The 26427-nt window shown below is 38.5% G+C and overlaps 1 protein-coding gene across 1 annotated transcript; it reads right to left on the bottom strand.

The window, feature by feature from the left end:
* Nucleotides 1-4235: 4235 nt before the first annotated feature.
* On the bottom strand, nt 4236-13642 carry DSEL (dermatan sulfate epimerase like). The gene has a single exon (XM_085052464.1). The coding sequence runs from the start codon at nt 12676-12678 to the stop codon at nt 9028-9030; it is 3651 nt and encodes a 1216-aa protein (XP_084908590.1). The 5' UTR covers nt 12679-13642; the 3' UTR covers nt 4236-9027.
* Nucleotides 13643-26427: the final 12785 nt, after the last annotated feature.

Below are 26427 nucleotides of genomic sequence, written 5' to 3'. Positions count from 1 at the left end.
AGAGCTATTCACAATATAATAATTAAAACTGTGAATATGTATTTGTTATGATGAAAGTAGTATTTTTAACTTTAATTTTAAAAGGGTGTACTTCCAACATAAATTATACAATTGTATCCATAAAGCTGCAGCAGAGAAAATAAAGTTAAATTCTTACGCTTCTTTTTGTTGGTACAACGTGACATTTTGAAGTGTTTGTGGAGTTTGCAACCACAGATATATTCTGACTGTTTTCTCTGAATTCTAAATTTCAGAAATTCTGATGTTTTCCTTCACAAAATGCCAGAAAGTATGATTTCTATTTTTAAAGAACCAGAGGGAAAACGTAATGAAACAGTTCATCAAATTCCCTCTTGATAAACAAATATATCTTTTTAAAATAGATAAATAGAAGCCTTATAGGGAAGCTACACAGCATGAGAAAAGATGAAGATATGATGGTCAGTCTCAGAAAACTTACAGCTAAAATGTCCCACTAAGAAAAAAGAAGTGCTTTGATTTGCAAGGAAAGTAAGCCACAACCTAAACACTTCCCAGTAAGCTTCATATATCAGAGCCTGTTTTAAGTTCTAAATTAATAAGAAATTCAGTGTATTTGCTGAGGGCCTTCATCACCTTCAAATGTCTCTGCACTTCACTGCATACATTTTCTATGAAGACCTACTTCAACACCATATAGATATTGCTTGCTTTCCAGCATTTTGACTCTTTCCCAAAACTAGCAGGATTTTAGGAACTGGTGATATGCATGCACAATATGTATCTTAAACTAGACAATACCTGATTTTAGAGAAAAGGCTGAGCAGCCCCTCACTACAAGAAAGACATCGAGGTGCAGAGAAGAGCAGTGAAGCCAGTGAAGAGTCTGGAGCATAAGTCTGATGAGGAGTGGCTGAGGGAGCTGGGGGTGTTTAGCCTGGTGAAGAGAAGGCTGAGGGGTTATTATCATTCTCTACAACCATCTCAGAGGAGGTTGTAACGAGGTGGGCTGCAGCTGCTTCTCCCAAATAACACACGATAGAAAAGGAGGAAATGGCCTCAAGTTGTGTCAGATAAGGTTATAAAGAAAAACATCTTGACCAAAGGGATTGTTAAGTGTTGGAGTGGCTTGGCAAGGGAACTAGTTGAGTCACCGTTGGAAACATGAAATAAAAGTCACTAAGTACAAGAGAAACTGCAAGGTGTCTAAATATGGCTAAGACCACCTTTTCATGATATTACATCTGATTTCAGTTAACAGTTGTTTGTTTCTAGCTAATTCTGTTTCAGAAAAACAATGTGTATCTGTTTTGAAGGATACATATAGAGCACAAAGAGGAATAATTTAACAACACAATTAATAGCAGATTTGCTAAATTGACCCTACAGATTTTTTTCTAAACTTTATTAACATCTGAACTTTTATTTTCTAATTATAAGTTTATTTAACTGTCAAGGAAATGTAGTTTTTTTCCTTTCATTTCCCTTGCACCTTTAAATCAGAAAGAAAATTTCACCTGTATTAATCTAAGAGGCACTAAAGCAATGATATATACATTTAGCTGTTTAAAACTCTACCTTTAACTTACAAATTTCTCAGGGGAAATTCTTCAAAGGGTGCTATGAGTCTGTTGCTATGCAGAGCCAACTGAGCTAAATGCAGATGAAGCAGATTGCTGGCAAACACTCCTTAACAAAACGTGAACCACGAAACCCAGAAATCTTTGTTTATTGTCTGGCCTGGCTCTTTGCTAATCATTCTATTCACTTCATGTGTTAAGGGTACTAAGAAGTGGCTATTAGCAGAAAAGGATGGAATACAAACAGGTAAATCCTCACATGCTGAAATCAACAGGATCATTCATTACATAAGATTTGCAAATGTACCCTAGAGTGATTGAGAGATACAGACATACATTCAAGTGACAACAATTCCAAAAATCCCTAGCATATCAACAAAGCCAAGGCATCTTCATGTAGGCTTACTCTTTTATTTAAGCAAATACAAGGAAATTCATCTTAGCCTGGCCTGCAAATAAAGAGGGTCATGAAGGTTAGTAATTAGGCTGAGGAATAGATAAGAGCTACATCCATACTTTTAAAGATCTGATTATGTGACTGGTTTAATCATGACTAATAGATAGTATTCTGTCTGTAACACACAGTTTCTCATGTCACCTCTATTTTGCTCAGAAACAATGCAGTCCATTTTTTAACATGAAATAATCCTTTTTTACAGAAGTAAAATTTTCTTTCAAATGTGTCACCAAAGGATGCTGGCAGTTGAGAATTTATCAATATTGAATCTACACCCAGCAGGTAAAGCTGCCTCCTATCACTAAAAGCATCCTTTGGTATCAACAATTTTGTTACACAGCTACATTGGTTAATAGCTATTCCATTGCAAATGAACACATCTTAGAAATACAAAAGAATAGCACTGTTTTAGAGAAAAAAATCAATATATATATACAACAAAACTTCCCTTTAACTTCACTTTCCTTCAGTACTCATATGGTAATTTGAAACAGACAATATTCAGCTGATCAGTTAAAGTGAATAATAAAGTCTATTATTCCAGCAATCATAATGCATGATTTGACAGCTCATTAAGATCTAAATACTCTGAAACACAATTTAAAGTCTGTTCTCTTCAGCAACATAACATTTTGTTTCTCCTGTTTCTCAGTTCATTTCTGTGTACCTATTGTATTTCTCCCTACCTCTGAGATTGTGTTTCTTGAAATCAAGTGGCAGCTGTAGGATGCAGTTTATAAAGAGAACAGACTTGAAGATCCTGAAACACAACAAAAGGTTCAAGAAAATGGAAGAAAATTAACATTTCAAACTAAGATTCAGAAAACACAGGGAAAAAAAAGTCTATTTCTAGGCAAGCTGTAGGATGAAAATAGAAAAAGGTTTAAAAAAAATGTAAGCAACTACTGTCTTAGAAAATCAATTAAGAGTGAAAATATTAATGGCTTTCACAGATACAAGTGTGCATTCATTATCTCTGACAGCCCGCCTTTTATCATGCTCCTGGTATTAGTTTTCTCTCAGCTTTGTACCTAGCATTTATTCACTTTGAACAACCTATCAGAAAATTACTGGAGACAAATATTGTCAAAGAATTTGCAACAGACAGCAACATTATTTTTACAAAGCATGTTGTTATTCCGATCATAACAGGCATTTTCCATGTAACTTTCTCAAAAGCCAAAGTTGGGTTGAAGATTCAGGTTAAAAAAAAATTACTTGTGAGAGTAGTGGCATGACCTAGGACGAGCTACAAAGCATAAGCACATTACTGCCCACAAACTGCAAAATCATTCAGCAGCCACCAACAGAGAAGGCACAGGGGCAACATCTTCCAGAAAGAAAACCTATTATATCTGCTTCAAAGTTAAATATCATGTCAAAAAGACTTAAAAACATGCAAATGTTTGCTTTATAACATGCTGAAGTTCAGAGGAAAGAGACAATCAGGTCTTATTCTTGCTCCTATGATTAAGGTCTATTCCAAATATAATCTGCCACATTAAATGAACAAAAAAAACAGTTAAACCTGCAAAAATTAGCAGAAGAACACTAGATGCAGCTCCGCTGCACCTCCTGTGAGTTACAGATCTTTGCAGCAATAACGAGACTGAACGACCTGTGCCTCTGGATCTCATAGATGCTACCTCTGCCAGCCCACATTCAGCAAACGATATCCAGAGGGTTTCATTTATTCCAGTTGATTTATGTGTCTTTAAAAAAAAATAAATAAACACACAAGAGGTTTATGGCTCATGGTCACTGCAACTTTCTTACCTAATTAAATTTTAGAATGCTTTCTATGCCAAGTATTGGTCTCTGAAAAAATTCTAGTTCAGGAACTAGAAGAGGCACTACTCTAAATACAGAGTTTGCAAACAGTTGCAGTGTTTATAGACTAAGAGACTTCAAAATTATGGATTGCACCAGCTGCCCAGTTCCCAAAACTGAGTGTGAAATCACCTCTTCTGTTCAAGAATATAGCTATTTTGTGATCTTTCACTTAATACCAAATGTACTTACTGTGCATTCGAGGGCAGGCAGAATCAGGTCTTGCTATCAATACTTTCTGAAAGATAACAATGGTTTCCATATCCAAAACAAAAAAGAACAGCAGGATTTTAAAATTTTAAATACATACACTTGACCACATCACAAAGTTTTGTGATATTCGAAATGGTGAAATAATGTGGTTAAAAAAAGAAGATAACACAAATGCATTGTTTTACTAACAGTAGTTTTATTTTTTGCAGGATGTTTCAGAAAATTTTGTTTGGACAGTGTACGCACTGGAATTGCTCAGACACAGGTATCTATTTAAATGGAAGACCATACACATTTAAATCCAAATTCATCCTACTTCATCTAAGGCCTGTTGGTAGGCATCTAAATTAAGTTTCACCACTCCTGGCTTTTGAGTATTTAAAAAGATAGCAGCTATGTCTGATTTACCATTGAGGGCAACTCTCATTTTCCATTGATTCTAGGGTGACAAGACTCCTTATTTAGGTGTGAAAGTTAAATTACCTAATGTGACATGGATTAATTCAGGTCGTTGTCTTAAAACTCCACAATACTTTTCTCGGTAAAGGGAGTAAACAAAGTGTTGAATTTATACCACCATAAATGAAGAAGTTTTCAGAAATTATTCAGTGTGAATGAGATCAGACTGTCTTTCTTCTCCTCCATCACATAACTCTTAGCACATTGCCTGCTCGAAAGATGTATAGTTTAATTTAAAACAGTAGCATTTCAGCAACATGAAACAGCACTTTCCCATTATTATTTTCTGAGACAGCACGAGATTATCCATTCTCATCCTTTATGAGAATAGTGTTGATCACACACCAGCAAATTTCCCCTTACTAAAGAAAATCAAAGTCCTGACATTTGAAAATTGTGCTTTGTAGATTATTTTGAATATCTGTTTGTATCTATACCTCCTTGTATGGGCTTATAAATTTACCAGACAGCCTACTTCATTAGAGTTACAGAACAATTTCTATTTTTTCCATTATTAAAATACATTTCCTTTTGTCACCAAATAGCAACAACAGTAATCTTTAATGATCATTTGAGGTATTTACTTCCTGTAATTTCTTCTGTTTTGGAATATTCAGGCTAACCAGTTGGTAATAATTTTATGACAGCAGACAGCAATATTTTGTTCCTGTTGAAATCAATGGCACAACATTCACTGAGGTCACCAAGCCATCGTTCCACTTACGGTCCAATTCTGAACAGCTCATCATTTACAGGTTTGATCCACAACTCATAGTCCATAACATTCCACACTGAAATATGGTATTCAAGACTGTAAGTCTCCAGACAGACTGTTCACTTGGAAAACAGCCCTTTCATCACGAGATTTAAGCAAATCAGGTTTTAGTCTGAACCAAATCTAAAAAGGAGTACAGAGGAAGGAATGAAAGCTTATGTTGCCCTGACCACAGAAAAGTTAAGACCCAGCACTTATCCTCTTGAAGAAAATTTATATGTAAATAAAACCAAATAATTTTGATAAATTACTAAGTCACCTAAAAAAGTATCACAGTTTCTAATTACAAAATATTCTAACATATGGAACCCAACATATGGGCCACTTGCAAAAGGGGTAATTTTTGCAACTTACAGAAATATTGATAACATGTTTTCATCCTTAATCTTGCACTGTGCACTTCAAATGTTTTCAGAATATGCAATATTATGTTCCAGTTAATCTATTTTTATATTCATCGAATAAACAGTGTCTCTAATACTAACAATTGACTGTAGGATGGACAGGACTTTGCTAGAAATCATACCATTATATTTCAACAGCAATTAAACCATTTTTACAGTTTAAAAAAGTTCTGAGGTTTTACAAATCAGCTAACAATAACTTTATAAAATTTCAAAAGCAATTTTTGTATAAACTGCATTCTAGCACTAACAGAATAGTATTACACTGTCAAATGAGTTGTGCCATATATTTTACTTAATTGAGGATCCTGTACAGAAATTAAACTCTGGATCTGGAAAGTTCACTGTTCAAACATAAATCCAATGAGGACTTTACGCCAGCTGTGTGCAAAAAGGGTGAAAGGAACCAATCTGACCATGATACTGAGGATCATCTCCACAGATGCTGCTTTTGGAAAAAACCTACTTGGAGCAATACAGACATATAGATGTGCTCAGAGACTACAGATTTATCTTGTTTGATAGAACTCTGAATGCCAAGACCTATGCGCATCACCCCAGGGCCAATGTCACTTACTTACAAAGTAAATAACTGAAATGTTTTCCTTGGGGTTTATTTTTCTTATGCTCCCAAATAGGATTTACAGATAAGCATTTAAATACAGCCTGCCTTTTAAGAAATACATCAGAATCTCAGCTGTGTCATAACTGGACAGTTCAAACTACAATATAGTATGAATAATTATCAATATTTAACAGAGGGAGAAAAAGGAAGAAGATAAAGTACTGCAACTATTTTTTACGAGAGTATTTATGAAAGTGTAAATGGAAGTGTCAGAACACTTTTCAATACAATGTACCTAAACAGACATGCTTTTCAAAAAGGTCAAACAATTCTCCAAGTTTATTGACAGTCTTAAACATTAGTATATGAAGAAAGGGGGGGCAGGGTTTAATGTCTGTGTCTATGTAGTGACCATTCTTCCTCTGAATTCTAGCAACAGAAGAGAATTTTAAGGATAACTCTGTAAACTCACAAAATCTTACCTTCAGCTGCCCTAAAATATCTCACAGAGAAATGCCTTTTTATTTATTTGATTCTAGAGTGTAAATTCTGGAAATAGAAAGTAAATGCTGAAATTTATCCTGTCAAGTATAAACTGTACAGACATCAATGCTGTCTTTTAACATACAATTAAAAAATGGCTTCAGAGAGAAGTCAATTTGAGAGAATGATACATGGAACCAAAATTTTCATTAAATGTCTATGTATATTAAATAGTTTAATATTTCCTTTAACATGGCACTCCACCCAGACAAGTGTGAAACATAGGTCTGAAGGGAAAAATACAGCTACTGCGAGTAAATGACAGGTACCTTACTCTGAGAGAGACCACAAATTATCAATAGGTTTATCATGGTAGAGGACTGTTTTGGCATACTAATGACTGTCTGAGAAAGCAGAAATTTTATCTAAGTTGTAATGAGATATCTCAAGGATGGGAAATGTACATATGGGAGGGACAAAACAGCTGGGTCAGACAGGGACATAATGGTAAGACTGGAAGAAAAGAGAAGTCCTTTATAATAAAATTCAGCAAAGGTATCTGTAATCTGTACGAAGACACTCACTGCACTTTTGACATTGCCCGATGCTTACCACCCAAATAAATAACAATTACACACATATTTCAATATAATAAGCTCTGATTCCAGCTCCCACAAACCAACTGAAGCGTATTTCAACACAATTCCACTTGTAATAAAAAACACATGGTAAAGGAAATAGATGTCTCTTTGTGACCTGATATACACATCTTCAGACATTTACAATATGCATGCATTTCCAGAGAATGCTGAGCAAGTTAAATTGGGAAATGGGAATTTTTTTTCTTAATGGGCATGTGAAAACAAAGAGTGTGACTCAAGATGAAAATAAGCTGTGACAAAGATACAACTATCCTACCAGGCCTATCTGTTTCCAAACAAATATCACATTACAGCATCATGTCAAAGAAACACCAATCATGATAAAAATCAGACAACTTTAGAAATAGTTTGCTGCAGGGAAACATCACCCAAATGTGAGGTGGCTGAGGGTCAGGTGATTTTCAGATCTCTCCCTTTCTGACAAAAGACCTGAGGTTAGCAATGGTTGTCCTTCAGAAATTCATTATACAGACAAACAAAACATCCCACAGCAATACAGGGCTAGAGATTTATTTGAGGTCTTCTAAATCTCAGATTGCATTTTATGCACACATTAACAATAAGCCATTGCCAATGGCATCACATATTTGCACTGGTCCCAGGGAAATTATGCACAAAAATCAGCACAGAAATGTGTTACAACAAAGGATGGAAGAGTCTCACTCAAAAGGAGAAAATCCTTGCAGAACCTCTAAGAGAAGACGTACGGAATAAAACAGTTCAAGTCAATATTTTAACAACCTTCAAAATTAGGTTATGATGAGGCAGGTCAAAACTACACAAATTTAACTGCTTATTTGAGGGATCATGCTAGTTTCTTAGATTTTGTCCCATTTCTTTTTCTCCAGATAATTAACTTCAGGCTCACAACAGATATCACATTGTCAGGAATGGAGAATTAAGACTTTTCTTTTGTCAAACCTCAAATCCCAAATTAAGTACCACATCTGTGACATGAAGGAACCATATCCTAGAATAAGATTTAATATCAGAGTCCATTCCAGTCCTGGGCCTGTCTGCTCAAACGGTAAGTAAGAAACTAGATTTACTCAAATCTTCTGTTTCCTCCCACTAAGAGGATGCTGAACAACCCTAAATCTCAACTTATGCTTATTTTGTACCACTACAGTGACCAGTGAGATATCAAGAGAATGCATCAGTAAATCTGTCCAAGGGGGCCAATAATCACCATTGGGAACAGGACCAGTTTGACAAGTATAATTTCATATAAACCATCATACAATCATCAGGTGGTAAATACTTTCTAGAACTAACCATTTGGGCTGGAGTCAAACTGGTGAGCTGGAGATGAAAAGCTCTCTGTTCTATTACTAATCCCCTGAGCTATAGAGGCCCCAGCTGGTACTTCTGCAAAGGTTCAAACAGCTTTTTTTGAAAGGCCGCAAAAGTAGTTACAATATACTTTTAAAGAAAAACAAATCAAAACAAACAAAATAAACCCCTTCCACAGTTTCAAGAACAGTTACATTTTTCTTAAAATAATCTCTCTGAAAGTAGCAGACTGTACACATTTTACAAGAATAAACAAACTTCTCTAATATTTATACACAAATTGGGAATCAGAGATCATTAGTGCAAATTTCTGCTGACCAGCAGCATTTATTCTATAAACTTTGGGTATCCTAAGTGGTCCATCAGTGAACAACAGATATCTTCAATCTGTTTAATCTCTTCATGGGGCATGTTTTGTTTCCAGGCATGAATGCTACTTGGTGAAATTTCCCCTTCATAAGGAAGATAGAAAAGACTGGTGGAGGTGGCAAATAATATTTGGTTTAAGCTAGCAGGAGGAAGAGGAATACCAAGAAAGGCAAAAATTGTTTCAGCCGTCTTCTGAGGAAAGCTGACAATATCTTCAAACTTGACCAGATGATAATTTGTCGGCAGCAAGTCCCTGTTTATTCTCATTGCTGCTGCCGTGTTTGCTAGCCATAAATAAGACAACACAGAAATAGCATTTGAATTAGGATTTGAAATTTCTTTTCTTAGTGATTCAAACTCAGAGGCATAGCCTTCATTTAAACTACATTTTTCTTTACCATTCTCCCCTTTAAACATCGCAGCCAAGTGCTGTGGAATATTTTTCAAGGAGTAAAGGCTTGGCTTATTTTTGTACAACATTGAATAGATCCATGCCCGTGGGTCTCTCACTACGTATAATGCTCTCATTGATGGTCCTAAGGTTTTCTGAAAGAAGGGAAGCTTTAATGTCCAGCTCCCACTGCTTAAACTAAGCACAGGTCGTGCATTAGGATAATAGATGAGATGTCTTCTCAGCTCCCTAATATATTCAGCATCTTTTTCTTGACTCCCTCTTGCCCTGCTTCTTTGCTCTGACAGGGATTCTCTCTTTTTAGACCTTTTCTTTTTGTCTTTACTTAATGCAGAATGCTGAGAAATTTTACTTCTGCTAGCTTCATATAAATGAATGTTTTGTAAATGCAACTTTGTGTCTTGAACTAGAGACTGAAGCCACCCTTGAATAAGACGGAAATTACCATTCTGGACATCAGAAATCTTCCATTCACATGGGTCTACAAAGGAATCAATTTCAAATTCAGTTTCAGGAATTTCAAGATAGGGTGTAGGTATCCTGATGTATAAAAAGTCACTGGTATTGAAAAACAGCTGTTTTAAAATTTCTGCACCAGAAGTGGGAAGTGAAGTAATGATAACATCTGGCAAAACAACAGGGTTTCCTTCTAATTGTTTGGCTTTATTGCCTTTATCACGTTCTAGCCTTGTCATGTCACTGCTCCACTTTGCACAGATGGGCTGAGTACACATGCTCCACACATCCACCAATTCAATAAGCCACAGCGTGACAACCAGGATTAGGATCCAACGCAACATTTTACCGAAGGATATGTAAAACCGCCACTGAAAAGCCAGTATGACCAAACTGACACCCAAAATTAACCCTGCAATTATGTTCACTTTGAATCCAAATGGGAAAATTACCCTATTATTTTTCATCTCTTTTTTCACAGATTCAGTACCGAGACCAAACTTGGTCACTTTATTTTCATGAACTACTTTAGCAAAACCACCAAATCCCAAGTAATCAAACCTTGCCTTTAAATTCTGATACTCAGTCACAACAGAGATGGTATTTTCAGTGTTGTTGACACTGAGTGAAATCTGAAATCCAGATTTTGCATTATCTATAAGTCTACAGTTAGAAACATTGACATATGGGCCATAGAAAAGGTAAACAATCCTTGTAAGTGTGTTTTTCATTGGAAAGGTAACATTTACAAACTGAGTCCATCGCTTTTTGAATTCAGCAGCTTGCTCAGCCTCCTGTATCCTAGCAACAGGACTACTCCCACGATGATCAAACCAAAACATCTTGTAGTGGGCATCCCACACATCCATCATAGCTCCATTGTACTGGTTCTTAAACTTATAGGGTATGTATTTAAAATCAATGTCAAGATTATGAAAAAAGGCACTGACTGAAGTAACAGGAGAGTCTTCCTCCTTCTCAATGTGGTCAACTACTAACAATGTCTGAGAATTTAAGAGCAGCAAAACGCGATAGACACTTTTCAGTTTCATTGCTGATGTGTAAGCAGACACCGCCTCACCACTCACAAACATCATGTCACCAGCCTGGGAGGCTGTTATAATTTCTCCAGTTGAGTCTCCAACCTCATCACCAATCCACTTCAGCCACTGGGCACACTCACCAAGCTGTCCTTCCCAAGGCTGGTTGCACTGGCTTGTAGGAGATGGAGCAAAGACCAAGACATTGTTCAGGTGGCTGAGTTTAGGTCCATAAAGAGCCTCAGATACAAACACCTGTCCATTGGGAGCAAAAGTGAAGGAGTTCTGATCAGGATGTTCATGTCCTGGATTGAAACTTCTCCACCCATCAATCCATCTATAGGGCTGAAAGTGAACAATATCATAGACAGCACGTCCACCAAGTTTCCCGGACTTGAAGGATACAAAGGTGTTTGTCTGACTGTTTGGCAATCCAGCCCCGTAAGTAACAACTCCCCAGTTAGGAAACACATGCATTTTAGCAGTACCATAGCCAGGAGGTGGCCGAGGAGTGATTTCAGCAGCATACCATATAAATTCAGTATGTAATGTGCTCCACCTCTGTGCTGTGGATGGCACCATTGGCCCATCCTTGGGTCTGTGTTTTCTGATCTGCTGTGCCAGCCAGTTACCAGCTCCATTCTTCATGATGAACTTATCCAAGAAAACCAGTTGGCTCTCAGGACCATAAAACCAGTTGTAATTAGAATCTGCAACGCCCACAGTCCTCTGGAAGCCTGGCAACAGGGTGGCATAGTAAAACCAAAAGTGCATTTTCAGCCAGTTATTCTCCAAGTTGTTAATACCGAAGTGGCGCTGGGCCAGGAAAACATACTGGGTTACTGACTTGGCCGTGTAACTCCCATAAGCTACTCCCTCATCCAGAGACCCATCTACAATGTGATTGAGCAGAAACATTGTTTTCTCCATCACATCAACAACAGTGTGTTTCCAAATATTTGCCTGAGATCCTTTGTCCACTCCTGCAACTAAAGCCCCAATAAGCAGAGCAAGCATATTGGTTGCTTGGTGATTATGCAGAAGTTGCTTTCCCCAGGAACGAACCTTGGAGTACTCGTACATTTCCTCGCTTACAGACCATATCTTCTCCAAGTACTTTTGCCTTCTCTCATTTTCCAGTGAGTTATACAAGAAGTCAAAAGCAGTGGCAAATCCTGTTAGGGAGTGACCGAGTGGTACTTCATCTCCAGGTGCATTCTCAACCAACCAGTTTTTGTAGCCAGCCATTCTATCCATATATTCTAGGGCAAAATCAAATGCAGCTTTATCTTCTGGGCACAGCAAACAGTAAAACGCTAGAGGTGGCAGGTTGTTACCATAAATCTCATTCCACTTGGCTGCAAAATCAACGTGCTTGGGTGGAGGTAGGTAGTATAAAGGGTTGGACAGCATAACCATCACTGCACTTCTGATGGCTCTGAAGAGATGCAAATGGCTTGTACGAGCCTTCTGCCTCAGTGCCTGGACATCCCGAGCGTCAAAATACAAGCTGGGATGAAGAACTGTTCTTTTCAGCTTCTGCTCAGCACTAAGACCTTCAAGTTGCTGTTTTTCATATTGATCTACATTTTCTATGAAAGTCACCCAATCAGAGTAATTGCTTACAGATTCTTCAAAAGTGAAGACATCAAACAACATTAATGCTAGAAATAAAGTATGCCCCGTGAACATCAGAGCCATGATCCATTAGGCAGCTCCTCTTCCCCAGACATACATTTCTTCACAAAATACAGTGTCCAGATATCAAACTTTCATCCAGTTACTAAAAAAAATAATATCTTAAGGCATATTTTTAGGAGAAAAGACTTACTGTGTACTGTGCATTACAACAAAGGCTCAGATTACTTGCAATTTGAGATACAACATTGAAATGACAAGGCTCTTGAAAAGTTAAATTGCAGGTGCCTTGTCTGTTCACACGTTTCTCAAATACAACACTACAAGTATAAACACTTAAATCAGGAAAAAAACAGAATCTCTAAGATATGCATATAAAGCACAGGTCAACAATGCACAGTAACAGACTAAAGCACTACCTCTTGGTAATTTGAAAAGCATGATCTGGAAAAGGAATTGGAGTCATACATTTGCTTTTCTAAAAAGCTTTCAATCAGGTCAAATTCTACTTTTAGAGCTGATGAAAACTCCACAGATCACAAAATTATATAATTTATTCAAAACAATGTGTTATATTTGATAAAATAGGGAATATACAGCACTTGGAAAATAGACTCCAAAATTGAAGTTATTGTCTTCAGTCTTTGCCTTTTCTCGATTTCCTTACACACTCTTTCCATCTTTCTCTTTTGGGACTCATGGAAGGACAGGAAGGAAAACAGTAATAAAAAAATCAACATAAATCTTCCATTAGATCCTTTCGATGAAACTGCAGTGCTTTTAACCACTATTCCTCTCTGTTTGTGAAAGATGCATCTGAATTAAGAGTCACAGAGTATTGACATTTTTTCAAGTCTTTTTAAAAAATCTTTTTTTCAGCCAGTGATGCCCAAATTTGGCATCAGTGATTCAAAAAATCCTGCTACTTCCATTATGATGCAGAAGGAAAACATGTGAAAGAGGCAGAAAGCCAATACTTTCTTGTCAGAAGAGCAGTTTCAGGTTTCCTTCCACTCTGCATGTTGGTTCTTTCTGTGGAAACAGAAACAAAAGTTCTCTGAAGCTGTGTAGACGTCAGAACATATTTAAAGTACTTTGGCTAACAAAGTCTTGCTAAGTTTATACGAAAAATGAGTTAATTCACCTTTTCTTTTACATAAATAAGAAAAAAAAAAGAAAAAAAAGTTTTCAAAGTTCCACAAAATTTACCCTTTGCAAAAGAGCAATTGAGATTGGCTACTCCAGTTCGCTTTACTTCCCCTTTCCCAGCGTGAACAGGAGGTCTCAGGGAGTATTTTCCAGTTACGCTACCAGGAGTATCATGACAATAAACCCGACACGCGCCGCCGAAACGCCATTCCGCTCGAATTAAAGCAAAACTACGCGTGTATTGACCCCAGGCAGGGCAGCGCCGGCGGAACGGCGGCGAGAAGCAGCCCGGCAGGCAGACGGGAGCGGCCCGGGAGCCCCGCCGCGCCGCCCCGCACGAGCCCGGCAGAGGGCGCCCGCCGCCGCCCCTTCCCGCGCCCGGGGCCGCACAACTTGTGCAAGTTTCGGCGAGGAGCGCGGGGCCTCAGCGCCCGCCGCCCGCCGCCCCAGCCCGGCCCCGGCTTACCGCAGCGGCTCCGGTGGCTGCGTCTTCTGCCCCGGCCGGCGCGGCCCGGGGCGCGGGGCCGGCCCCGGCCGGGGGCTGCGGGTGGCGGCCGCGGCGCCGACCCCGCTCGGCTGGGCCGGGCTGCGCTCGGCTCCGGGCCCTTCCGCTCTGCCGCTACTTTTCCACCCGGGCTGGCCGCAACTTCGGGTCCCTGCCTTCCGCCGGCCGCTCCCAGGAGTTGATGGAGAGCGAGATGCGGCGGCGAGCGCCCAGCGACGGGCGCGGGCAGCCAGGCAAACTCGCAGGGATGTCGCTCCGGAGGGGCGGGGAGGGAAGGAAGGAGGGAGGGAAGGAGGCGGGGAGGCGGCGGGGGGGTTGGCAGAGCCGCCCCCGGCGGAACCGGGATGTGGCGATCCTCCGCGCCGAGCTCGGCGGCGGGCGGGCTGTCGGTCCCGCCGTGACTCCCGGCGGCTCTGCTCTGCGGCTGCTGGCACTGCCCCGCTGCTCCCGGCGTCCAGCCCAGCCACCGCCGGCCCTGCGCCTCGGCTGCCGGCGCGGCACGGCGCAGCGCAGCGGAGCGGAGCGGGGCTCGGCAGCAGCGCCCGGGGGCAGAGCCGGGGCCGGGGCCGGGGCGGGTGGCCGCGCCTGGCAGCGGCGGGGGGAGGCGAGAGACCGCGGTGCCCCGGTGCAGCGGTGCGGGGAGCGGAGGAGGTACGAGGGAGCTCGTGGAAGAAAAGCTGCCGCGGTGGGACACCTCCTCCGGCCCCCGCAGCCCCGGGCGGGCAGTGTCAGGGACGGGCGCGGTGACGGCCCGGGGACCGGCGAGCTGGGCAGGGCTGGGCAGGGCAGGACGGCAGGAGCCGCCGCTCCTGTGGGTGACAACTTTGTGCGAGCGGAATAAGTGCCTAACAGTGCCCGTGTCTCAGGGACCACGGGGATGAGCACCATCTGCTTGTTTGTGGCCGTCACACTTCTTTAGAACCACGGTCTTGCGCTGGCACTTTTATGCGATGCACTGATGCATTCTCATTCAGCTGTAGCTAAAGGTTTTGAAGTAAAACATAAAGCCGTCGTGAGGTGTGAATCCTCTGCCCCTCATCTCGGTCACGGTCAGTGTGCACTGAAGGAGCAGCAGCACAGACTGCCTGCCTGCCTGCTACTGTGGTGTGCCCACGAAAGGCAAGAGCGTGTAACACCGTTCTGGGTTTGAATCGCAGTTTGGGTTGCCGGTGACGACTTTCAGAGCCTTGTTTTGTGACCGGATGTGATACCAAGCTGTTCTTCTGTGGTCGGGTGCAGGAAACGAAAGGGTGTGAGTTTTTGGGTGTGTTACCACATGCTGTGTTTATAATCTGTATTTCAAAGGATGTGGGTTTTAATCGTCTCAATAAGCATAACTTTTTGCGCAGGCATAGCTTATATTCTACTTTTTATTTGCCCTCATACCTAGAGAAAACAGTTGCATATATAAGTATTGCTTAAGCTACTCAATGTGTAACTATCTTGAAATGAATATATGAATTTAAAAAGGCCATACATTATGGATACTGATTCTGATTCCTGGTGCTACAGAGTGCACCTTAGAAGGATTAAATTATTAAATTATGCACATTTACATCAGTGATGAACTGTGCCTGGAACCATCCTAATCTCTTAGATGTGCCCTATAGACTTGGCTTAAAAGGGAAAAATACTGATTATTGCCTGGATCATATCTTCCCATCAGAAGAAATTTGCATAATGAACAAAGATCAGCACATAATTCCCTGACCTTGAATCTTTTACAGTTGTGCCTTTTCATGCTACCAGGGAAGTTATTCCAGGAGGAGAGAAAGAGGAAATATAAAGCAACAATAGAGGCCACATTCCCCTTTGAGTCTGTAGAAACTGAGTGGAATATACTACAAATGAAAACCTCCCAAGTCTTTGCTTCTATTCTCATTGTACCCATTACATTTTTTTCCCAAGGCTGGCCCATTCTGGAACATATTAAAGTCTCAGAGAATGACTTCTCCCATAAATTGTCAGGCAATTCAGAATGAGCAGAGTATGTGTAGGACTTATGTTAGGTTAAAAGCAAGAGTAAAGCTCTCCGAAGAGCCTTTCTCACACTCTGGGGCCTGTGCTGAGATATTACATATACAGTGTTCAATTGCAATGTGATATTTGTGGGGAAACATGAACAAGAATTACTGACTGGCCCCATATATTCACAAATGGCACCATTTCGAAAAGGTCTTATTTATAAGGCAATGAAGGTAAGGCATTTCACCTTTTCTGTGGCAGCTTTTTCACACTAACAAAGATGCACTGGCAAAATAGTTCAGACTCATTTTTTTGCTAAGCAAATTGCAAAGCAGGAGTGTCTTCAACCATGTATGATTTCAAACAGTTTAGGCTACTTAGTTTCTGTCATTTTCAAGTAACTTTGATTCAAGTACCACTCCTCAAGAAAACCCACAAAAAACAACAAAACCCAAGCTCAGACCAAAACAAAAAAACAATAGCAGTAAAACTAGTGTTCTTATTTTTTTTAATTAGTAGTTTTCAGTAGTCAGTACAGGCACTATACTATAGCAGTTACTATACTACAACTCAAGAACAAAACCAAAAACTCTTCTACAACTGGTATCAAAGATAAACACTTAAGTGAAGCAAAGTTCAAAGGAGCTGGTTTAAGGTAATTGCAAATAGTGACTCTGGGTTGTAACCAACTCTTTTGCATAGAATGAGTCTGAATTATATTGGCTTTCTGCCTTACCTGATTGCATAAGGCTGCTTAAAGAGTGGTCACTAAAATCAAGGTCACTTTCAGAACAACAGTTAATTGTGAAAGTAACCACTAAAAGTTACCATTTACATTTTCATTTGTAGAAACACTGACCATCTGGCAGCAAATTGCATTGTAGTGTTACATTTTCAAATATGCTTCATAACTATGAATAGCTGAAAAGCAACACTTATCAGCTATCAGCAGGAAAAAGATACTGTAAAATAGAAATAAGTTTCAACTCATGAGAAGGTGACCTCATGATCACATCAAATTCTTAGTGGAAGAAATCACGGGTCATTGTTGGTGATATGTGGTGGTGTACTGCTTCAGGGATAGCATTCTGCACTGATACCAACATCAGCCATCTGAATGATCTTGAAAATGCTAGTAGTGCTATTTTCCTTGAGTACAGGCCAAGTGCTAACAGATGGAAGCGAGGAGTAGAATAGTCATCTGGACTGCAACAAAATACTTGCCAGTGTCAAACAGAATAATAATTTAGAAGTTCGTGCATGAATGAGGTGCTGCTGTCAAATATGAGACATGAATCGACATTCACGAAAGAGACAGGTATTTGGGAAGGATCTGGACTGAGATAATTAGCTTTCAATGGTGGTGAACTCTTGAAACTTCTATGCAACTCCTCCGGTAGCAAAAGTCCATAAATTCCTAAGTTTAAAGTAGAGGTTTTATTTCAGAGGTATCACAAGTTTGGGTGAGAGTTCTTTACCACTCAGAAATCTTTCCATATTGGCAGGGCTTGGCGCTTATTTCATGACTCAACCTTACTATAGACAGACAGATAGACTTTTCTGAATCTAAATCTACTCAAAGCCCTAATTCATTGTGAATTCTTCAAACACCACTCTCATGCACTATTCCTTCCTTTACAACAGACAAATGAAAAACCATTGGAAAGTAATGTAGTGGTGATGTGGATCCATTTTAAAGCAATAAAGTGGTCAGAAGCACCTTTCATAGCGAAAACATGGGTGAAATGGACTTTTCCCATTTAAAGGATGCTAACCACAATCTCTCAACTCACAAATGACGTAATCTTTTGTCTGTTTCAGCAAACAGCATCTTTTTGTTTGAAACTAGGGGCATCCTGTGAAATCATGTCAGTTTTCATTAATGTAATCACACATAGAAACTTGCACACATAAATTAATTGTATTAGAGGGAAGGAGTTAAGCCCTCTGCCACCCAAGAATAGCTGACACATTTTACAGTAAACAGGTATTGGAACAAAGTGTTCTCCACATTTTCAGAGAAAGTAACATTCCTTGAAATTGTCTCCTGCTTTGACTATGACACTTCTTTTTTTGCAATATCCAAGTTTATTTCCTCTTTATAACCCCACCTAACAGGAACACACACAAACTCCGCATTGTTAGGTAGTCCACCAGTTTTAGAGGGAGAAATGTTTTGTTACTGATGAACATGTGACAAATAAAGGGGATGAAAGATAAAGTATATAAATAATTGATATCAAAGTTGCTGTGTTTTTCCATATTGCAAAGACTCGTGCCAGTGCAGTGCTCCATCACTGCGTGACTGGAGAGGCTGAAAAGTGCCCAGTGTCACTGTCAGCTGAGAGAGGTGGGATGGAGCCACTGCCAAAATCTGTGGTGCTGCCCTCTCATCCAGCCCAGCTGTGTACTCCTGCCAGCCCCTTTGTGTCTGAGCAGTAGGCAGTCTCTTTGCTACAGAATTGGTGCTGCAGGCTCAACAGGGCAGCACAGTTTTAGGCCAGCTTAAGTAGATGCTAAACTGCCCCTTAAAAATGTCAGCTGCATACAGGGGTAATTTTAAATCCATTTGTGAGTGCTTCAGATGCCACATATGAAGCAAATGTGACTATTTGTACTTTATTAGCATTTTATTCAAACAGTCTTCAGTGGAAGTGGTTTAAAAGCATCAGGGATGACGTTGTGTACAGTGGTGTGATCTCGGGAAGGTTCTCAGCAGTTGGTCAGAACAGCACAATGCCAAATTCTTAGGGTATCAAATTCATTGGAATAGCATCTGTGCACGTCTACATCGAAGCACATTTTTCACTATGGAACCTCATCAGCAGGCTGAGAAAGAAGATTAATGCTACAAATGTTGTATTTGCGGAAGCATTTAAATATTCATAACTTGCTGATTGTGTTTTTCAAACTGCTAGATGTTGACATATTAAACACAGTATGTTGGTAAATTAATCATAACAAAAAACTCATAGAGTGGAAGAGGAAAGAGTCTTCTTTTTCTTGACCCAGTGTCTTGACAATCTGTGAAATTCTTGACATGTAACTCTGCACCCCCAAAGAAAACCCAGAAAAACAAACTAACATGAAAATTCAACACCAAGTTCACCAGGCATTAGATTTTGAACTATAATGTGGTGCATTTACCAGACATATGCATGATGAAACATATGCTGCAGTTTGGACCAGAGAAGAACTTAATATCAGAATCTTGTGCGGTAGATAAGCTTTATATAATATTGCTGTAGATAGGGTTCTACCCTTGGGCTGCAGAATCAATGTGAAGAAACACGTGAAGAATCAATGCATGGAAGCTATGTATCCATTGATTTTGGTATCAAAGTAACAAATATTGGTAAAAAAATCCCTTTTTTTAAAATTAATTTCAGGAGAGACATCTCATCTGCAGTTTTGTGATCCTAATATAAGCCCCATAAGTTATATGCATGCCTTTCTATTGACTTCATAAGGTCTGTATTTGGGCCTGAATCCCAGTACCCCATCACTGGAGTCTTTTCACCAGCAGTTACTAATACAATATTCTTGCTTGCTAGGAACCATAAATTAGAATTAGCCTAAAGGTATTTTTAAATATATTGTCCAGTCCATGAGGAATATCTATGAAAAATGTTCTTACTGGACAAGCAGAACCTACAGAGGCAGTGATTAAATCATAGGACTGAAAACAAAAACTCTTATTATCTACACCATCGTCTACAAATTATATGATTAAGGACATAGTAAATTAAACATTATAGTGAAAAGGTACAACTACAAATCTTAGCTAAGCATAATTTTTGTAGTTCTATTCATTACACTAATGTACAGGCTTATATTTAGCAGCTTTAGAAGCATTAGAAAACAGGAAAGCAACAGATTACAACCCATATGGGTATGATCAGGTTGGCAGCAGTGATTAATAGTATCTCCTGGGTTTGCTTTTTATAACTTAAACAATATTTAAGACAGATATTAAAATGATTTACCTCACAAAGAATTCAAACACTGTAGTTACTTGAACAAAGCATACTAAATTATAAGGAATGTCGGGCAGAGTAATATGTATTAGTTCAGTCATTATCACAGGGAAACAGGCAAGGTCTCAGATTAAAATGGAATATCTCAGTTTGCAGCACAGCACCCTGAATTCAAATTATACTTAACCCATTCTGCCTAAATATCCTAGGTGATTTTATGTAAATAAAGGCCACATTCATCCACCTCAGTGGGATATCTTACTTTGCACAGTCCTATTAGATTTTAAAAAATGACTATAAAGTACTACTTAATGGAAAAGTGTGGTTCTACAAGAATTTTAACATTGATGAGGTGATCTGCCATTCTTGTCATATGTGATTGACTATTCCCATTTCCCCCTTTTCCAAGGATTAGATAGCCGTGATGAATCAGGTAAGGGGACTGATTTTGCAAAAATCTTACCTGACAAAATAAATATTAGTTTTCAGCTAGAAAATCTCCCTCAATTTAGTTTGCCTGGCATAGGCCATAATATATCTGAAGGTAGGGAGTACTTTGGAGACTCCTTTAAGGTAAACAACATTTCTAAAGCTGGTTGAATCCTTCCACTCTTAATTCTGATGTTTTGCTCTGTAGGAGGAGAGATCTAGAATGCCAACTATTTTTAATTATCCAAAGGAACCTCAAAAATTTGAGCATCAGACATGTAAAAATTTTGAAAATATAGGCTATCCAACCTTTCAAGTAAAACCTCATTGTTGCAAATACTTTCCTATGTTATTGTAAAAAATACATTCTCAAGTACTTAGAGTTACCAGTCGATTTTAACATTTGTTTTGCTAAATGTTAAGTATGTTGTCACTGGGTTTCTTTGAGTCATGTAAGGAAGTTGTTGCAGAAATTAACATCATAACAATATACTAGTATATATACCAGTATATATACCGGTGACTTAGGCTGGATTATAGACAGTGAGTGACTCTCACAACCTAGAACACAGGGTTTGTATTAAATTCCTTTGGATTTCCCCCAGATCATTCAAAGGCTAAATTTTGGGAAGTTTCCACTTTTATTACCATTTCCCCTGCTAATGTGTTTTGGCCTGTAGGTTTCTTTTAAAGTATCATTTCCATCTGTTATTCTGAGTACCTCTGGGGGTTTTTTTGGTTTTTTTTCTGTGGTTTTTTTTTTTTTTTTTGTTAACTTGTAAATGCTGCCAGAGAGACTGATTATGTCTAGGTATCACTGTGCAGCTCTGCACACAGGTACCCAAGCCAGTTGTAACAAGCTTAGCTAACTGGAATAGATAACATGCTCTATTAATGAAGCTGTTCCTCCTGGGATCTAAGCTGATACATCAAAAATTAGCCTGCATATTACTTCAGGGCAGTGGATGGTTCTTAGCTGACCCATGTTAAAGAGAAGACGCTTATTTAAATTTTGGAGGATAAAGTTAGGATGCAAGTTAATCAGTTTATAGATCCCTACACGGAGAGGTCACACTGGAGGGTTTATATATTAATAGCAAGAGGAATGAAGTGATCAAATAGCTGAAACCTGAAGCTTGAACTTAAATGATATGTAAGTTGTAAGTTGTAAATTATTAACAGTGTTTGTAATTAAGACTGGAAGAGTTTTTCAAAGTATGTGATGGATTAGCTGTAATTTGGAGTCTTTAATTAAGACCAGATGTACCTCTCAAAAGATATTGTCAAATTTGATGATAAAAGGACTATCAGGAGAAATTCAAAGGTCTTAAACTTTATGAATTTTTCATCACATCAGACTTTCTTTTACGACATTCATTCATCTAGAAAAGTGGAAAAATACAGTGGACATTTATAAAGGTCATATAAATAGGTTTCTTATAATGGTGGTTGAATTGCTTTCTGTTCTGCCAACATAACTGGTTTGGGAACCAGCTCGAGACGTCTCAGGAACATAAGGCAAAAGTTAATTTTCCTGCTTCTAAGTGTAGGGAAGCAAGTCTGGCAGTAAAAGAAGACATAGGGAGAAGAAGTAGGGCTGAAATGTGATGGCAGAATTTCATGTCACTCTTACTGTTTCTTCTGCCGTGCTTCTGCATAGCAGTAACTCCTAGCCCATACACCCTGATCTTTCTGGCAACATTAGCCAACTGAAGTGTCTTTCCAGACATACAACATAGCTACAGGAAGAAGGTAATTAAAGACCTTCTTATTTAAGATAATTAAGCTATGGATATTTTCCTGTCCATTCCAGTTTTACTGTCTAGGCAACTGCCTCTACTTCCAATGCCTTAAGCTGACCCTGACAATACTAGTGATTCATCAATCTGTCTTGGGCTCAGTCAGAATCCCACCTTAGTAACCATTACAAGGGTGTCCACAACAATCTGAAATGCAACTTTAACAATTCATTTATTACATAAAAACTTTGTTTTGTTTATGGGGCTTTATGAAGTTACAAACATCTATACAGAGGTGGTGTATGTCTACCATCAAATTTTTTTTTTCACATGCTCATACATACAATAGATATCCTTGGCACATGTGAACAGTATTATTTTTACTCACAGGAATGAAGTATTTACAGAAAGATAAATGCACTCAAGAGTGCTTTCTAAATAGCACTACTGGAAAGCAGTAAATGTAAGCGCAAAAAATATTCATCCATTTAATATGAGATACTTGCCACACAAATTCTTCAGAGAACAATTCAGCAGTTAGCATATTTCTAGCATTTTTTCATTTCCAGAAGACATGGCAATTGATAGATCTCTTTTCTATCTAATTGTCAACAAACATGGAGCCTTCAGTTTCAAATATTTTTTCCCCTTGCTTTTCTGGTGCACAAAGTAATGACTCTGTCTTCAGATCATTTGTAATATATTTACAATCACAAGAGCAGCAAGCAAACAAATACACAAAGCCGATCAAAAACCAGGATAAGTTCAATTGCACATGCTGAACTATGACTGTCCCACAAACACAGGACTACCTCTGACAGCCAGGAAGGCAGGAAAGTATTCCTAATAAGCTCTGTAGCCTTCCTTCTTCCTCACAAATCCGCATTGTTTTGCAATATGCTCAGAAAGCTATCCAAGTTCCAGCTATTAGAGCCCAGAGCTCATTAGGCTTGTGACAGATATGCACTGCTGCTGCCTAGAGTTGCTAAGAAATTACTGAGAATTGTTCAGAATTTTCCTGACACTTCTCTGTAGAAATAAATGATTTATTGATAGCACTGATTGGTGGGATCAAAACATTTGAGGCAACGCATGAAATCTTTTGAAACTGTGACAATGGCTGAGCAAATTTCTAGACATCTTAGCACTCATATTGCTCATCCCCTTGGAAGTTCACTTGCCAGGAGCAAGGTGCCCAACCTTCTCTTAACCTCTGATTCCTTAGCAATGTAATGAATAAGAAAATAAGAAATTTCAGACTGCTACTAAATTAGTGTGAGTGCTTTGAATATTGTAGATAATAGCACAAACCTTTTCAAGCAGTTTTCTATCTTTGTTCTGCCACAGAATAAACCCTTTTTTTTTTTTTTTTTTGTGCTTCAACACATTAGGTTGCCTGGGAACATCAAAGAGGACAAATTAAATAAAAATATACGTTATTTCCGTAATCAGAACACATATTACTAAAAATATCAAAAATCAGAAGACTTGCCTTCATAATATAAAGCATAGAACCAAGTCAGAAAAATTTTAAATCATCAGAAGTTGCATGCTTAATTATGTCAAACATTAAACAATTTTAATATTTGAAAAAATATTCAGCTTTTGTTTTAAACTGGAAAATTTTGCTCAAACATTAATGTATTAAAATTACTTTCAGTGTCTAAAGGCATGCTCTGAAAAAGAAAAGCAAATGGGAAGGGGTGCTGAGAGGTATGTCTCCTGAGTCATCTACCTTAGAATATGTTAAACAGTAAACAATAAACACCTCTTTCTCTCGGAGCTGTGGGAGAAGCCTAGGTAACAAATTGACGTACAGGTTACTGGTTTAGATACGTGGGTTTAGAAGGAGATGAATCCAATATATGGTTCCCAGTCCAGCACTATCTGAAATCGAGAAGAATCTATTGTTTACTTCTCAGACATTAAATTAACCCCTTGGTATTAAAAGTGAAGGAAATCAATCTCTGTTTCAATGTTGTGACATTACAATTTGAGAGGTACAACATCCTTTTAGAAAATGCATGTAAAAGATACAAGCTAGTCCATGGCAGTGGGATTTCCATAGCATCAGAGATGTGGTGAAATAATGCAGTACATCAGTCATACACTGTGCAATATTTTAAAGGTTTTCTTGACATGTTGCAGCAAATTTATTTTAACAATGGAATATTATAAGAAATATCCTGCAATCACAGTAGTTTGTTGTCATACTAACAATAACATGAGACTCCAGTTAAAGGAAATAAAGTTTTGATGATGTAATGTATGACCATCACCATCATTTTTTTCAAGCACAGCTTTATTTGGGACTCTGAGGTTTGCTAAATACCTTTCAGTGACAGCTCTATAAAGCCATATGTGAAAGAGGCAGGAAAAAGAGAAGGTAAAAATATTGGAAATAATTAATTAATTAATAAATATACTGAATTGTAGGAAAGACTACGGTAAAAATCAGTTATAACATACACAAAACTGTATGCAGTTAAATTTATCAATTGATTGTTTTAAATATGGGACACTTGTTCTCAAGAGTGTAGGTGGCAAATCTCCATTAGCTGTGGATTTTGTTTGCTCCTCAAATTTGCTCCTCAAATTGAGGAGCAAGGGTAAATCCTAGTTCACTCAGTATATGTGAAAGAAAAACCAACCAACCAACCAGAAAACAAAAACAAAACAAAACAAAACAATCCCAACAACAACAACAACAAAAACCAAAACAAAACCAAAACAAACAAACAAAAAAAAAAAAATCCACCAAACCAAACCCCCAGCCTTCTTTCTGGGCAGGTTTCTCTGCTTTTGATGAATACCACTGAGTGAAAGAAAAGTGAGGTCACATATTCTTCTGAAAGAGGAAGTAGCTGAACCTCAAATACTTAACAAAATATTGTTGTTAATTACATTGATTTGTCCAATCAGCTCACTGAAGAGCATTTCTGTATTTATTATTCTGAAATTCCAACCAAAAGGCAAAAGCAGAGAGTTTGCTGTAATGTTTTAAAAGTGAATTGCAATGGCTTCCCTGAAGTGGAGCTTGTTTATGCTTATTATCCTTACTTATGTGGAGGCTTTGGTATCACTGGAGCTTTGTCTTAGTAAGCATTTATTAACTACACTGCAATTTTATAGTGGACTTTGAAGAATTCTAATCTAGCACAGAAATTAATCAAGTTCAAACTGTTATTGAAATAATAAATGAATTTCCAGAGGATTTGTATGGTTTGGGGATAAGGGCACAAAGCCAAGTTCCTTTCTTCCTGAAGATGGATACTGTTGAGAGATAGCTTTTCTCTAGCCTTCATATAAAATCCACAAGCAGATAGTGAAGAAATATGCAGTAATTTAATAATTTTTTGAGCACAATTTCTTTCTGGAAAGGTATGTCTAAATATGTATATCAATTTTTTCCCACTACATTTTACTTTCGAACCAAATGTGCTCTGTTCCAAAATGACTTTTGAAGTGTCCCGGATAAGATGTGGTCATATATCAAAATGAAGAGACTATAAAAAGCACTTTCAAGAAAGCAAAATTAACAACAAAACAGTGGTCAGTATATATATTTAAATTACTTCACCAAAACATAAACTGCTACACACAGATTTTCATACTCTATTCCTGCCGTGTGGTTTCTCTGTCAAATTCATTCCCCTATTGTTTCCTTAGAAAATTCCCAGTCTTGTTTATACATTTGGTAGTAGATGTCTGACATGTTTTCCATAATGCTGGACTCTTTAGAGAGGGAACCTCAGAGCTGTCAGTCTAAAGGTTAGGATCCGCATTCAGACAACAATAAGCACAGGAGCAAAATGATGGCATTAACAAGCATAAGGAAAAAGGTGTGAGATGCTGACAAAATGTTCCATTTTACAATTAATGTATTTTCAGGTTTCCTCTTGCATGGAATGGGTTTGTTCTTTACTTCCCCCTCTACCCCCAGCACTAGAGAGAAAAAACATGCTGTGGCATGGTGTGGAGATAAAGTAATTTTTATTCCAATTTCATAGCTCTTACCTAACCCTCTTGTCTTTTTCCTCAAGGGTCC

The sequence above is a fragment of the Lichenostomus cassidix genome, chromosome 2, assembly GCF_008360975.1.
Source record: "Lichenostomus cassidix isolate B80296 chromosome 2, HeHo_3.0, whole genome shotgun sequence".
NCBI lineage: Eukaryota > Metazoa > Chordata > Aves > Passeriformes > Meliphagidae > Lichenostomus > Lichenostomus cassidix.
The sequence above is the reverse complement of the archived record's forward strand: the minus strand, read 5'-3'. Positions and strand labels throughout refer to the sequence as shown.